The sequence below is a fragment of the Mustela lutreola genome, chromosome 9, assembly GCF_030435805.1.
Source record: "Mustela lutreola isolate mMusLut2 chromosome 9, mMusLut2.pri, whole genome shotgun sequence".
In the NCBI taxonomy this organism is placed as follows: domain Eukaryota; kingdom Metazoa; phylum Chordata; class Mammalia; order Carnivora; family Mustelidae; genus Mustela; species Mustela lutreola.
This window is the reverse complement of record NC_081298.1, coordinates 24,690,754-24,706,110: the sequence shown is the minus strand read 5'-3', so window position 1 is coordinate 24,706,110 and position 15,357 is coordinate 24,690,754. Positions and strand designations below refer to the sequence as shown.

Here is a 15,357-nt window from a genome sequence, read left to right as displayed (position 1 = left end):
CTTCCCCCCACACTGGCAGCATTCCCTATGGACTCCTGTTTCCTTCACTATATAGCGAGTGTGTAGCAGCCCCTGTCCTGGTCTCACTGTTTTTACAAAATATAATAAGATCGAGATTGTGGTTGTGGAAGTGTTTTTAAATGGCATTGTACTGTGTAGACAAAGGATTTTGCTACGGTGTAAAACCATATGTATATAAGCTGGGGCATCTCCTGCTCTTACCAAACAGTGACCTCCTCTGAGGCCAGACTCCACGAGTCTCCCCTGTAGTGCCTCAGGCAGAGGGATAGAGTGAGGGGTCCCCTCGTGTCTGCCGCGGGGCACCTGATGCTCTAAGCCTGGATTTCCTTGCCAGCCTAATGGGCTAGCAGTTGATTATAAGATGGAGAGTCATTGCTCCTTTGGGCCAGCTTCGCAGTAAGGTCAAGGGGGCCTGGGAAGGGTCCCAGGGGTTTTGACAAGTCCCAGGCCATTTTGATATAGGTAATCCCCAAGGTACACTTACAGAGTACAGGTATCCCTCACTTTTTTTTTTTTTTTTTTTTTAAGATTTTATTAATTTATTTGACAGAGAGCACAGATAGGCAGAGTGGCAGGGAGAGGGAGAAACAGACTTCCCGGGAGTAGGGAGCCTGATGCGGGACTCAATCCCAGGATCCCGGCATCATGACCTGAGCCAGAAGGCAACTGCTCAACCGACTGAGCCACCCAGGCGCCTCATCCCTCACTTTTTGAAAGTTCACATTATGCCTTTGCTTTTACAAGAGGCCTATGTTAGTACCTATTCTCACTTGCTGAAAGAAATCTGAAGAGGCTTTTCACTTTAATGAGAAAAGACAAAAGCAAAAATAGCATTCAGCATTCGTTATGCAGAGAGCCCAGCACATGCCCTGATCAGCAAGACTGGCCCTGCCAAGCTCCTTCCCCAGGAACTCCACTCTCCGCAGCCGGCTGTGAGAGCTTTGAACTGGGTCTGTGAGCATCTGTGTTCTATCTCAATTTATTTTATGCACCCATTAGCAAAATGTGTCTTAAGTAAGAGCCTAAGAGAAGTTATTTTTTGGGTCTGGGAATGCTCAAAATTTTTCCATATAAATTAATGCTAATTGTTTCTCCACTTCACACCATTTCAGCTTATGAAAGGTTTCATAGGAAGGTTCCACTTCTGGGGCGCATGGGTGGCTCAGTGGGTTAAAGCCTCTGCCTTCAGCTCAGGTCATGATCTCAGGGTCCTGGGATCGAGTCCCGCATCGGGCTCTCTGCTTGGCAGGGAGCCTGCTTCCTCCTCTCTCTGCCTTCCTCTCTGCCTACTTCTGATCTGTCTCTGTCAAAGGAATAAATAAAATCTTTTAAAAAAAAAAAAAAAAAAAAAAGGAAGGTTCAGGGGAACCTGTAATAATGGCAGGGACTGATGATCTGTGCTTAACAGAGGAAATTCTAGAATTCCCATCCTGACTTTCCTAGCCAGTAAACTCAGAAGGTTTATAACCTTCTCCTGCTAGCTACAGAGGACTGTTCGACCATACGTGTTGTTCCAGCCTTGCAAAGTGCTGGTCTGAAGCATGGCCACAACAATAATAAACCTTTTGCCTTGTATCTTGGCAAAAACCTCATGGCTGTCGGGAAAAAAAGACAACAGCAAAAATAATAATTATAAATATATAATGGCAGCCAAGGTGAGAGCACTTGTGGTTTACTACTCTGTCCTGGTTTGAGATGCTCTTGCAGGCTTGGTCAGAGGGAGCGAAGGCTCTCCCATTCAGCTGGGGCTGACCATAGGGTGACACATTGGCCTGTGTTTCCACGGCAGCCGCATGTAGGCAGCAACCACCTGATTTCTTCCCCACGATGTTCTGCCAAAGCATCATTTGGATTCAGCCTGTCAGACTGAAAGGTATGACATTCTCTGGAGTATAGTTTGCTTGAGGATCCGTAAATGCATCCTGGGAAAGTTGTCTGCTCTACATTCTGGTCCACTGGTGTTGGTGCTGGGCAAGTTTGGGCAGTCCCTAGGCTGTATTTCCTGTGAACTCTGTTGTGTTGGAAGGGAGTCTGCGATCCTTTGTAAACTCTTCAGAGCTGAATGTGTACCTTGAGTGGAGTAGAGTCAGGGGGTTCAGCTGCCCGGCTTTGCATAACCTTGCAATCACTTTTACAGCATTAGCTATATCTCTGCCTGCTGGCTCTTAGTATCCCATCTGCAAAAGGTGGGCTAGATGGCCCCAAGCACCTGTCTCTTGTTTTATACTTGAGCAAGTTTCCAGATTTCATCGGGGACAGTGTCTTTCTTCCCTGAGGGGATTATGGAGTGGTCGGGCCAGGCTTCTGATGGGCTTCTGCCATTCTGGAGATGCTGTGGGGGGGACAAGAGGCCAGCTGGTGCTCCGGTCCTTCCTGACACCTCAGGCAACCCCGTCTCTTCCTGGTAGTCATTTGGCCAGTACCAGAGGCTTTTTCTCTACTGAGTAGCTCCTGGGGACCTCAGGTGCAGGCTCTCGTGGAGTCCTCGGGAGCCTATGGAAGGAGACTAACAGTGGGCAGGTGCTGGGAGCTGCGCCGAGTGGCAGCCTCCTTCATGCTGCTGCCCTGGTTGACTGGGAGAAGCGCAGGGCTCTCTGTTTACAACCGGCCTGCTGCTGCTGCTCACCCAAGTCTCACTGGCGCCCACCTTCTGTCACAGTCAGTGCTTTTCCTTTCGATGCTCTCCCTGCCTCACCCACTGGCCCCCCAAGTTTCTGCTAAAGCCCAGCAGTACCTACCCCTTCCTTGGCGAGTGCAAAGAGTAGCAGCAGAACTTCCAGGGCACTGAGTTCTGAGTGCTGGGGGGCTCCCTTACACAAGCCTGGAGCGGTCCTCTGACTCCCAGTCCACCTGTGATGAGACGGGACTGAAAGGAGAACGGGTACAGAAGTTGCACAACTGCCTGCACCCCTGTGCCCTGACGGGTGACCTTTTTAAAGGCTCAGTGTTGTCGGTGGAAGCAGTCAAGATCATTCCTCTGTTGAAATCAAGAGAGAAAACGTGATCAAACACACGTGTGCATGTGTTGTGTCAGGGCCCCTGGGACAGAGTTTATTTGGTCACTGAGGGTTAAATAAGAGTCAAAACAACGAGTAGTTGCCTTTGGCAGGAGGGGAGACCTACCACCACCCTTCCCTGGCACCCTTCGTCTTGCCGTCCTGCCAACCCATGGCGGGCGGTTCGCCTCTTTTTACTGACGAAGGAAATTCAGAGAGGCATGTGTGTCTGCCACGCGTCAGCAAAGAGCAGTTGAAGTAGGACAAGCCCAGGTGTATGTAGTTCCAAATGCCACGCTCTCCCTACACAAGATCCAAGCAACTAACCCTTGCCTGTGTCTTGCAGAACTGCTGGAACTGTGGCCGCAAAGCCAGTGAGACCTGCAGCGGCTGCAACATCGCACGCTACTGCGGCTCTTTCTGCCAGCACAAGGACTGGGAGCGGCACCACCGCCTCTGTGGCCAGAACCTGCACGGCCAGAGTCCCCACAGCCAGGGCCGGTCACTGCTTCCTGGAGGGAGGGGCTCGTCAGCCCGGTCCGCCGACTGCAGCGTGCCCAGCCCGGCTCTGGACAAGACCTCGGCCACCACCTCCCGCTCCTCAACGCCCGCCTCTGTGACAGCCATCGACACCAACGGACTCTGAGCCCAGACTTCCTCCCTCTGATGACCTCACGGCACAGCAGAACATGGCACAGGGGGCCTGGCCGTTTGAACCAGTGCAATTAGCTGTCGGGTCATCAGCAAAAAGCGAAGCAGAGGCAGGAAGAGTGCAAGCCCAGCAGACACTGCTCCACGGCCTCTCCAGACACTTACCCCAGTTTCCTGTCTGCGTCCTCGGGGAAGCTAGCGTGCCGTTCTCTCTGCACACAGGCAGCTGGCCAGAGCTGCTGCCTCCTTCCTGGGCTTCCGGGTTGGTTCCTGTCCCAGCTGAAACTGGCATGGCCGGCCCCTTTTCAGTGTAGACCACCAGCTCCCTTGCCTGCCTCTTGAGGCAGCAGAGACTGTCAAATGTGCCCCACCAGGCTGGAGGCAGCTCGCCCCATGCACTGCCTCCCTGCCCACCACCCTGCAGCAGAGGCCTGGAGGCTGACAGCAGGCAGTGGAGGAGATCCCCTCTGTCGGGGTAGCTCCTTTAGCCCCGTCTCCACCCTCCGCAGATGCCACTGATGAGCCCCACTAGGACTTGGGCCAGCAAAAGCAGCACTCAGGACTCTCTCCTCGACCCTGCTGTTCAGACTTGTTAAGATGATCAGAAATCACAGGAAAAAAAGTCACCATTTCACTAAAAGCACCCATAATAATGAAAAACAAATAAAACTTCCTTCAAGCATCACAGATCATTTTGGACAAGATTTTCCAACCTGGCTTGCTACTTTAGTTTGGGACCTGTTTGTTTCCTCTCTCACCTGATTTTGCTTATGCAGAAAATAGTTTCCAGCGCATGGATTGGTCTGCGGGAGAATGAGACTCAATTGTGGATAGTCTGTTCTCTCTGAGCATGTTGGCCAAACTAGTATCGTCAAATCATTGAATGGATGATCTGTTGGAAATGCAGAACCCTTTGTCACCGCTTGGCTGTTTGCGCAGTCGTCTTGTTCTGTGTCCCTTTATCTGAGGCCATGCATGTCCAGATCACTGTGTGGATTTTCTTCTCATGGTCTGTGGGTGGCCCCTTTGAAGCTATGGTTGTCCCATAGGATATGATTTGTTGTGGCTAGGGCTTGCCTCAGCAGTCAAGGCCTGGTCACATCTCAGCAGCCTTCCTGGACCTGAAAGAATTTTTCAAACCTCATCCATAATGCATATTACGTCAACTTATTATCAGGCATACAATCTCAGTTATCTATTTGATAACTTCCCTCTTTGAGCTAAGAAAAGTTCTGTGAAAGGTGACAGCCATTTTGAGAGAGGCTCACCAATTTTTCTTCCCATCATCAAGGAGTTTCCCAGATGTTTACCACCTGTACCCCTCCTAAAATACTAGGAACCGCCACACATATTTTTCCCTGCCATTTGCGTTTTATTGGCAGCCCAGTGAGCCTGATGCTCTCTCTGTTCACATCCAGGCCTCCAGCACCCTCTTGCCCCAAGGAATCAGTTGGGGTGAGTTGGTTGGCCCTACTCCGGCTGGCCCATGAAGCTTGGCTTTAGGTGGCTCCCTTCTGTGTGCTGACCAGAGTGAAATCAAACGTCTCCGTCTCATCAAGGAAAAGGGATCGGCATAGTAGCGTTGTCCTCACATACACCTGTAATTTACTGTGAGAACGTTTAAGTCCCTAATTTAATTTACCTAAGGATTTTCTGTCTTACAGAGAAACTCACGCAAGGCACCTTTAAAATACCTGGATTTCTATTGCATAAAGTAAGCTATACCCAGAGAATGAATGATGCTACTTTATTGTGGAATTCCTTAAACTGCAGCAGTGGGTGGGGCCTCCTGACTTCCAACAGGAATGAAATGAGGACCCCAGGCAGGACTTGTCTGCATTTCTTTCCATTAAGACCTGGGATGTCCCATGAGAAGGTGACGGAGCCTGTAAATCAGAGCAGGAGGTCATCTCGTGGCGCCCGCTGGATCTGCCCCCAGTTCTCTGTCTTCAATGGCAAGATGCACACCTGGGCAGGTCCTTTACATCGTCCGTGGCCACAAGACTACCTGGGCTAGCTCACATTTTTCCTGGATGGAATAAAGAGCCAAAACCAATAGCCTCTTCATGAGGGCTCAGTGTCAGTGTCTCTAGCCAGGGTTTCACTTCGGTGTGCAGCTCCTAGCTGACTGTCGGGGGCTGCAGCTAGGCAGCCACTAGGCTGACCGCTGACCGCTAGGTCGCAGGGTTCCTGTGGTGCTGTTCTGGACTCCTTTGCTCATGCGCTGCCCAGAGGCCAAGCTGAATAGCTAAGTAGTAGCTCACACTGTAGTGCAGTTCTCAGACTTCTTGCTATTAATTTTTGGTCACTTTCCCATGTAGGTTGTTAGGGCATTTCTATAGATGTAAGGAATCCCGTTCTTCATCATCCTCCTCTCTGAAGTTTTCCTGTTCTCTGGTTGGGAAGAGGAGGGGCATTGTCTTGGGGCAGAGCAGGGAGAGGGTTGAAGGGGTGGCAGTGAGTCTAGCTTCCCACTTGGTTTGCACTGTTCATCCCAGCTCCCAGGTTCGGAGTACAGGTTCAGGCTTCGCACTTCCATGTCGTTAGACTTCAAATGTCTTGATATAATCAGGCTGCTTAGAGGACCAACTTTGATAGGTAATATTTGGGGGGGGGCAAAAGACCAAGAAGATAAAAGACTGAAGGTCTCGTCAGGGCAGCCCCAGGCTCTTTTATATTACTGTAAAAATGAAAAGCAAATGTGACACGTGCCTGCCCACCCATCAGAGCACATCTGGAGATCGAGGCCAGTGCTCAGCACTGCCCACTGAGGGACACTGAGGAGTGATGGGACTTGACTGTCCTCTGTGTGCAAGGAATGGTTGCAGAAACCAGAGAAGGTTGAGGTGGCCAAACTGGGAGCCATCTTTAAATGTTCTGAGGGATACTTGAGGTCTGGAACTTCATACCCTCCGTCCTCCTTTGGGTCCCCACCACCGGCATCACGCCTGACTCTGTTCAGTGGTAAAAATGGACTCTGGAAGAAGTTGGTTAATTACACCCGCTCAGGAATAGGCAGCCCATCCTATGAGTTGTGTACGTGGGACTTGCACTTTGGAGGGTGCTTGTAGCTCCGGGGGTGGACATCTAGCAGCTGTGCTCAGGTACAGTCCTGTGACCCTGAGGTCACAGAGCCCATGAATCTTGGACAGTGCTGAGTCCTACATATCTTAGTGGATCTGAGTCTGGAAACCAGACGCATCTACCCAGCGCAGGTCAGTGCCGTGCTGGCTGCAGTGCGGACATCCTTTGCCCAGTCTGGGCCTGTTCGTTCACCAGGAGCTCCTTGCTTCCTGGTGTCAGCATGTGCTGCTTCAGCCTCTAGACAGAAAATCTACACTGTACTCCGTGTGGCCTTGTTCCAAAGTCAGATTGATCCCTAGGGCTGCCATCTGCTTGCAGAGGGTGTCGACCTTGTTCTGGTAGTCGAAGCAAGTGAAAATGAAGGTTCAGCAGCACTATTGGAATTACTCAGTAGTGAGTTCTTCAGAATGAAAGTATAAATAATGACCAGGTAGCTACTTGTCCTGGAAACTGTAGAAGGGATTACAGATTAAATAAATCACTGAAAATAGAATACATCTTCAAAGCCGCCTTCAGAACTGGTGTCAGAACCAGGTCAGTAGACCAAGCCAACTTAGATCGGGGGAGGGGGGGGGGTTGGTTTGGTTTTCGGTTTTTGGTTTTGGGGGTTTTTTAAAGCTATTTGCAGAGAACTGGGTGGTGGCATGTTTGAACCAAATGTAAGAAAAGCCAGAGGGACCTGGACTGTTCCAGCATGGACCAGAGGGCCGGCTTGTGTAGGGTGGGGGTGGGGGGCTGGGTGAGCTGCTGAATGGGGTCCTTCCAGCTCTGAGTGTCTAGTTCTTGTGAAACCAAAACATTGATGACCTGCCTCTGCCCATGTGCGTCGACATGCTCATTTCCAAAGATGATGGTGCAGGTGACCTTTTCCATCGCGAGCCAGGAGGAGGTTAGGAGGCCTGAGGGTGGACCCTGCATCCCCCTTGCCCTCACGGCCCCAGAAATGGCACTTGCCCTGGAGATCCCATCTGGTCCGGCCCACAGCTGCCCAGTGTACACTCATGGATGCTTATACCAAATAGGGCGTGTGTGGCTGGCGGCTGGCAGAGGCAGCCCCGTCCCTCCATTGGAGTTGGCGGAGAGAAGCAGCAATAAGCATTAGGTGAATGATTGAAAGTGCTCTTTGGCTCAGCAGCCTTCCGTCCACTTTCACGGCTTTCCAAGTTCCTGATGAAGCTACAAAAGCTCCATCCATAAAAGAAAGCCAGTAATGTAAATAAATAGAAAACTATGCCTCCGAGCATGGTTTTAAGGGGGGATGATGAATGTGAAAGCACCCACAGGATGCGGTAGTCTGGTTTCTCTGTGCTTTGTCATTTTACTCAGATAGGAATTTTTGTTACTTAACTCTGTGCATAACTTATTTAATGTACTGTATAAATGAACCAAAACTGTTAAATATGTATTTAGTTTGTTCTACTTAAAAGTAGTCAATAAAAAGGCTATATTCCTTTTCTGACTCGGGCTGCACCGGGGTGGGGAGGGAAGGGGTTATGCACACGGGGTATCACTGCACCGGCCTGCTTCCGCGCCCGCCCCTCCTTTTGGGGTGGTACCTCCAGGAGTTTGTGCCGCGGCCTAAAGAGCACCCAGGCGAGTGGAAGCTGGAGGTGCTGCTGAGGACCTGGTTCCAGCTGCTAGGCCTCTGGGAAGCCAGCGGGAGCCCTCTGTGCCTGTGGTCAAGGGCAGCAGCAGCTTCCAGACACTCCTACTTCTCTTCACTGTTAAGTGATCTTCCAATACAGAAAATAAACTACAGAAAGTGCAAATAGGGTAGTGGACTTGTAGATACTTTTTTTCTAGTAGCTCTTAACGTATTTGCTTTTTCTTTTTTCTTTTTTTTTTTTTTTTTTTAAGGATTTTTATTTATTTGAGAGCATGAATGAGGAGAAAGAGGGAGAAGCAGACTCCCCATGGAGCTGGGAGCCCAATGTGGGACTCAATCCCGGGACTCCGGGATCATGACCTAGGCCGAAAGCAGTCGTCTCAACCAACTGAGCCACCCAGGCGTCCGTTAACGTATTTTCTTAGAAATTTTTAACATACCTGGACTTGGGATTATTCATTCCTGTTCTTTTACACGGCTGTTAAGGCACATGAGTTCACCGTGGCCTGCACGTTTACTTACTTAGTGGTTGTATGGTTTAATTGAGGCTTTAATTTTAACTCTTCACCTCCTGTCAGGCAGTTGGATTGCTTTCAAGTTTTCCCTGTCCAACATACTGAAATGAATATCTATCTTGGGGATAATTTTCCAAGGTGGGAGTTCTAGAATTGAGTATTTCTTGGATCCGTGGAGCATGTGTTCTGCTTTCCCTGAACACCCACCAGCTTGCGGGGACTCCAGCAGACCCTGTGTAGTACCGAACATGGCTCTGAGGTGGTCCTAACCGGCTGTGATGACCCAGACTCCTGTGGGCACACCCAGGTACGCCTGTATGTATGGAGCCCTAGTCTTTCAGTCCAGTTTCTGGGTCAGTGACCTGAGGACTCATTTCCCAAGGCCCTGGCCCCATCCTCACTCCTGTCACCTGAACACCCATCTCTGGCCTCTGCCCTAGACCTGCTTTTTTAAGATTTTATTTACATAGAGTGAGTTGGGGAGGAGCAGAGGGAGAGGGACAAGAGGACTCCATGGTGACTGAGTATGGAGGCCAATGCAGGGCTCCATCCACAACCCTGAGACCATGACCTGAGCCAAAATCAAGAGACGCTTTTGGGTGCCTGGGTTGCTCAGTGGGTTAAGGCCTCTGCCTTCTCAGGTTGTGACTGCGGGATCCTGGGATCGAGCCTTGCATGGGGCTCTCTGCTTGGCGGGGAGCCTGCTTTCTCCTCTCTCTCTGCCTGCCTCTCTGCCTACTTGTGATCTCTGTCAGATAAATAAAATCTTAAAAAAAAAAAAAAACCAACTGAGCCACCCAGTGCCCCAGCCCTAGACCTACTTCTAAGCAGCCTTACCCTTGGCACCACCAGCTTCACAGCCTTCCAGAATGCAAGGGGGTGATCTCAGGGAAGGGAGGGAGGGTTGGTATGTGGCCACGGCCCCAGAAGGCAAGGTCGGGCTTTGCTGTATGATCTTCCATGCAGATGGTGCCAAATGCCAGGCTCTTGGCAGCTGCCCAGCGCCGCAATCCACCACCTAGAATAATAGCAGGATCTCAGCCCTGTGACCATCAGCCATTTGGTAGACAAGTCAGCAATCCAGTCTGCCTTAGCTCTGAAAAGAAGATACTGGGGACTCAAGCGATAATACAGTATTAAATTGGGGCACCTGGGTGGCTCAGTCGCTAAGAGTCTCTTCCACTCAGGTCATGATCCCAAAGTCCTGGGATCCCTGCTCAGCGGGAGGCCTGCTGCTTACTCTCTCCCTCCCCCTGCTTGTGTTCCCTTTCTAGCTGTCTCTGTGAAGTAAATAAAATCGTGTGTGTGTGTGTGTGTGTGTATTATAAAATAATTTTTTAAAAATGCTAGATAAATTCTAATAAATGTACTTTTAACTGCATTGCTGAAGTCACAGATGAGAAAGTATAGGAAATCCCCAAAGGCCAGGAAAAAATTAGGAGTACAGTAAACTAACACGACAAAGGAGGAAACCGTGCTGCCTGGGATCCAGGAAAAATTTCAAGAAGTTGGAGTGTGAGGGATTTACCGTGATTTGGGGGCAGCGTAAGCCTCTACAAAATAGAGAAGCAAATCTGGGACCTTTCCATGAAACCAGGTCACTTGCTTTGACCTCAGTGAAAAGGCAAGCAGGGTAAAATCTGTGCGCAAAGGGGACTGAGCAGAAAACCCTGCCCCTCTGAAGAACAAGAGTCTGGAGACTCTCCTCACACCTGCCTTCTCCTGGGGCTGAGGAATTAAGATGACTCTAGGCTTGCATGCAGTATCTCCTGGTGTCTGACAGAAACAAAAATGCAAATCTTATAAAGAAAAATCAAAACTTCAAAAATATTGATAAATTATAAAGTGTCCCCCCAAATTAACTAAAGATCCAAGGAAATGAGCCACTATGAGCAAGAGTCAGCAGAAAGAGGGAACAATTGATTTAGATTGATTGATGCTAATATCAGGTACACAGTGTAACTGTGAAACCTCTAAAGATGGTGCTGGAAAAGGGTAAGCAAAGACAGACTAACCAGGCAGATTGGAAAATTGAATTCTGCTCCGTGCACTGCTGACCAGCATAGCAGACTGCATCTGAAAACGAGTGATGCGTAGACTGTATGCATAGACAGGGAGGTGGAAAATAGGGAAGAGTTGTTCATTCTGGAAGGTAGGTTGAAGTGAAGAGCCCTTTCAAATTTTTCCAAGTATGGAAACAAAGAGCCTACTGATTTGTTTCTCAGTATAAAGGTACAATAATTGGCCTGGGATGACCGTATAGTCTCAAAATGAGCAAACGCTTCGAAAGCCCTCGGTCTGAAATCTTGACTGTCTCTGCTTGTTTCTTACTGTTGAAATTTCAGGGTCTCGAGTTGGGTGTACGCCCTCCTCAGCTGTCCCTCCCTAGAAGGTTGGGGGAACCCACAACCACCCACCCACCCCTCCCCCAATTCCCCAGGAAAGCTTCATTGCCTTGTGTCGGGCGCCCTCTTGTGGAAGGAGCCAGACTTGCTCCCTCTGGTGCCTCCAGCCCACAAGCCAGTTTCCTATCCAGGCTGCACACCCCAGCAACTTTCCCTTTCCCCTTTGCACCAACCTTTTCCAGTGCTGCCTTTCTGCCCCCTGAGTTCAACTAACATCTGGGTCCGTCCTGGGGACTTCCAGAAATGAAAAGGACTCGGCCCCACCGCCGCCTACCTTCTACCATGGCTCTTTCTTGCTGCCCCAGCCACCATCCCGCAGCCCCAAGGTTTGGCTTCCATTGCTAGAGGACGCCCGAGATTTCCCTCAGCATTGTTCATGCTTGACAGCAAGCAGCTATTGGTGCCAGGGAGTTGATGCAGCTTTGTGACCTGGAGCAAGGTACTTGCTTGCTGAGCTTGTTTCTTCATCTGTAAATTGGGGGTGCTAATAATGCCTACACCATTGGGTTGTTGTGAGGTGAAATTTGATCATATGGGACTTGTCCCAACACAAGGCCTGGTGCTCAGGAAGCCTTTGTAAATGACCTGCTTCTCCCTCTGCCAATATGTGATTTCCTTGCAGATTCATCTTTGGTCTCCTATCTTGCCTGGACCATGGTGTCTTACATTTGTTTTGAGAATTAAGTTCCCAGGGCACCTGGCTGGCTCACTTGGTAGACCTGTGACTCTTGTTCACGGGGTTATGAGATCAAGCCCCATGTTGGGTGGAGGGCTTTAAGAAAGTATATATAGGGGCGCCTGAGTGGCTCAGTTTAGGGTCTGCCTTTGGATCAGGTCATGATCTCAAGGTCTTGGAATCGAGTCCCGCGTTGGGTTCCCTGCTCAGCAGTGAGTCTGCTTCTCCCTCTCCCTCTGCCCCTCCCTGCTGCTCGTGACACAGAATTTTTTTTTAAAAGTGTATACATAGAGGGGCGCCTGGGTGGCTCAGTGGGTTAAGCCACTGCCTTCGGCTCAGGTCATGATCTCAGGGTCCTGGGATCGAGTCCCGCATCGGGCTCTCTGCTCAGCAGGGAGCCTGCTTCCTCCTCTCTCTCTCTCTGTCTGCATCTCTGCCTACTTGTGATCTCTCTCTGTCAAATAAATAAATAAAATCTTAAAAAAAAAAAAAAAAAGTGTATACATAGAGAGAGAATAACTTGGTGAAGGCCCACCTAATTCTGTCCCTTTGTTTTGACCCATCAGAAGCTGTGTTAAGGGGATTTTGTGTCGGGGTGCCTGGGTGGCTCAGTGGGTTAGGCCGCTGCCTTCGGCTCAGGTCATGATCTCGGGGTCCTGGGATCGAGTCCCGCATCGGGCTCTCTGCTCAGCGGGGAGCCTGCTTCTCTCTCTCTCTCTCTCTCTCTCTGCCTGCCTCTCTGTCTACTTGTGATTTCTCTCTGTCAAATAAATAAAATCTTTAAAAAAAAAAAAAAAAGGGATTTTGTGTCTGTGTTGCCCTTCAAGAATTAGAGCGCAATGGCAGCATTTAGATGGTGTGCACCTGGCCTGGCACTGGGCCAGTCCCCAGAACAGGTTTAAATGTGTGCAGGTGAGTCATTGGCACAGGTGGGAAGGAAGTGAAAAGGCAGGTGCAGGGAGTGGGTAAGAGAGTGGGGGCTGGTAGCTGCCAGCCTATAGGCAGGACCTATGAGCTCTTTCAGCATCCATACTCTGCCCTTGACCTGGGTGCTGTTACCAGCTCAGGACATTTCACCATCCCCAGCACCTGCCATCAAGCAGGTGCCCAATGGCTCCTGAAATGAGCTGAAGAGCCACCAAAAGTAGGGCATGGAGGGCAAGGCCTGGGAAGGTGACCTAGACGCGATGGCTTTGAGCTGCTATTTAAAGGCTAAGGAGGGGGGCGCCTGGGTGGCTCAGTGGGTTGAAGCCTCTGCCTTTGGCTCAGGTTGTGATCTCAGGGTCTTGGGATCGAGACCCGAGTCAGGCTCTCTACTCAGCAGGGAGCCTGCTTCCTCTCTCTCTCTGCCTGCCTCTCTGCCTACTTGTGATCTCTGTCCAAAAAAAAAAAAAAAAAAAAAAAAAAAAAAAATCTTCAAAGTCTCCAAGGAGGCATTCTGCAGTGACTGGGGTGGTGGGGGGTGGGAGGCATGAGGGAGGTCAAGAGGGAGTAACTGAGGCTGCCCATAGCCCAGCTCAGCTGGTGTGTGTTTTAGGATGAGGCGGCTGCACATACTGGAAGTGGGGCTGATTGCTAAGGGCCTTGAATGCCAATTCAAGAACTCAGACTTGATCTTGATGCCTTTTAAAGGCAGTGTGGTGCCATTGAAGGGTTTTATTTTTTTTTTTTTAACTATTTTAAAGATTTTATTTATTTGACAGAGATTACAAGTAGAGAGAGAGAGGGGGGAGGGAGCAGGCTCCCCACTGAGCAGAGAGCTCGATGTGGGGCTCGATCCCACGACCCTGGGATCATGATCCGAGCTGAAGGCAGAGGCTTTAACCCACTGAGCCACCCAGGTGCCCCTGAAGGGTTTTACTTTTTTTTTTTTAAAGATTTTATTTGTTTACCTGACAGAGATCACAAGTAGGCAGAAAGGCAGGCAGAGAGAGATGGGGAAGCAGGCTCGCCACTGAGCAGACAGTCCAATGCGGGGCTCGATCCCAGGACCCCAAGATCATGACCTGAGCTGAAGGCAGAGGCTCAACCCACTGAGCCACCCAGGTGAAGGGTTTTAGCAGACCCCTGTGGTCCCCATGGCAGTGTTTTGAAAGCCCTTTGTCTGTTCCCTTATGGGGAATGGAATGTGGGGGGCGGGGTGTGGACTAGAGACCAATGAAGAGGCTGCCACAGTCTCCTAGGCCAGAAGTGATGGTGGCCACAAGATGGGGATTAGGGTGACCAAAAGATGGAGATGAGGGTAGAGTTGAGTGAAGACAATGTAGAGGCCTAGCTGCCTCCTCTTTGGCCTCACAGCCCCACTGAAAACTTTGCTTAAACCCTAACCCTAGCTGTAGCTCCGGCCACCAGGTCTGTAGTCCACCCCCACCCCCAGCGCTCACCAGACAGCTTCATGGCTCCCCATTACCTGAACACATCATGCAAATTCCCTCCAGCCTGGCCTCCTGGCTCACTTCCAATCCCTTACACTCCAGGAAAAAAAAAAGCCCTTAACTTTGCAACTCTATGGTAGGCTGGGTGGTAGGTAGGGCAGTGGGCGGTGCGGCAGCTGGCAGGTGCTAGGGCGGTAGGGCAGTGGGCAGTAGGGCTGGGTGGTAGATAGGGATAGGGTGGTGGGCGGTACAGTGAGGCAGGCAAGGGAACAAATACTCAAGAGGCTCTCCCTTATGAGGTGTCAGCTTGGGTATTTCCCCAGGCGCCCGGGCTTGGTCTCTAACCAGGACACTGAACTCCCCTTGCTGCTGCCCAGAGCTATGTGGCAGCTACCAGCAGCCTGGGGAGAGGGGTGGCAGGAAGACAGCCCAGCACCGTGCTAGCCAGCAAGTCACCAGGGAGCCCTGTGCTGATTGCCTGGCCGGTGGCCAGGCCACTGGGAGCAGCTCTGTGACCTCCTCCCCAAGTCTGAACTCTGGTGGGGGTCACTAGGAAGAAACCGCAGAGAGGACCCTGCCCAGAGTCCCAGACCAGGACGTCCACCCTGAGCTGGTACCATCTGGGTCGTCGTCTTGGCACCAGCAGGGCATTCAGGAACGTTGGTGAACTGTCACTTAGCCCACTGGCTAGTCACTCCTGGCTTAAAACCCATCATAGCCTCCTCAGGATGAAGCACCTTCAAGGCCCTGCTGCCTCCCCGGCCTCGCCCCAGCCCACTGCTAGGCTCCCTTCAGTTCCACAAGGCAAGCTTTCCTCCCCTTCAGAAGCTGAGCGTGTGTTTTCCTGCCTTAAAAACTCCCAACCCTGACACCTTCCAGACCAGGACAGAGGCCATCCTGTGCCCTTGTGGTACCATGTGCCTCCCCGTTAGAGCCACGTAGGTCATTCCTCTCTCTCCATGTCCCCCAGTTCCTTCCCTCCAGATGGCTCAAAGGTAGGGCCCCCCAGTGCCTGGATGCGCAACACT

At 50.8% G+C, this 15,357-nt stretch overlaps 1 protein-coding gene across 6 annotated transcripts in view; it reads left to right on the top strand.

Moving 5' to 3' along the window:
* The window catches only part of CBFA2T2 (CBFA2/RUNX1 partner transcriptional co-repressor 2), a 160,525-nt gene extending 152,317 nt beyond the window's left edge, over nt 1–8,208 (top strand). For all 6 annotated transcript variants that reach the window (XM_059133524.1, XM_059133523.1, XM_059133528.1 and 3 more), the window contains one exon: nt 3,364–8,208. In XM_059133524.1, coding sequence (XP_058989507.1) covers nt 3,364–3,663 — 300 coding nt within the window. In that variant the 3' untranslated portion in view covers nt 3,664–8,208. The remainder of the gene's footprint in view (nt 1–3,363) is intronic.
* The last annotated feature ends 7,149 nt before the right edge of the window (nt 8,209–15,357 follow it).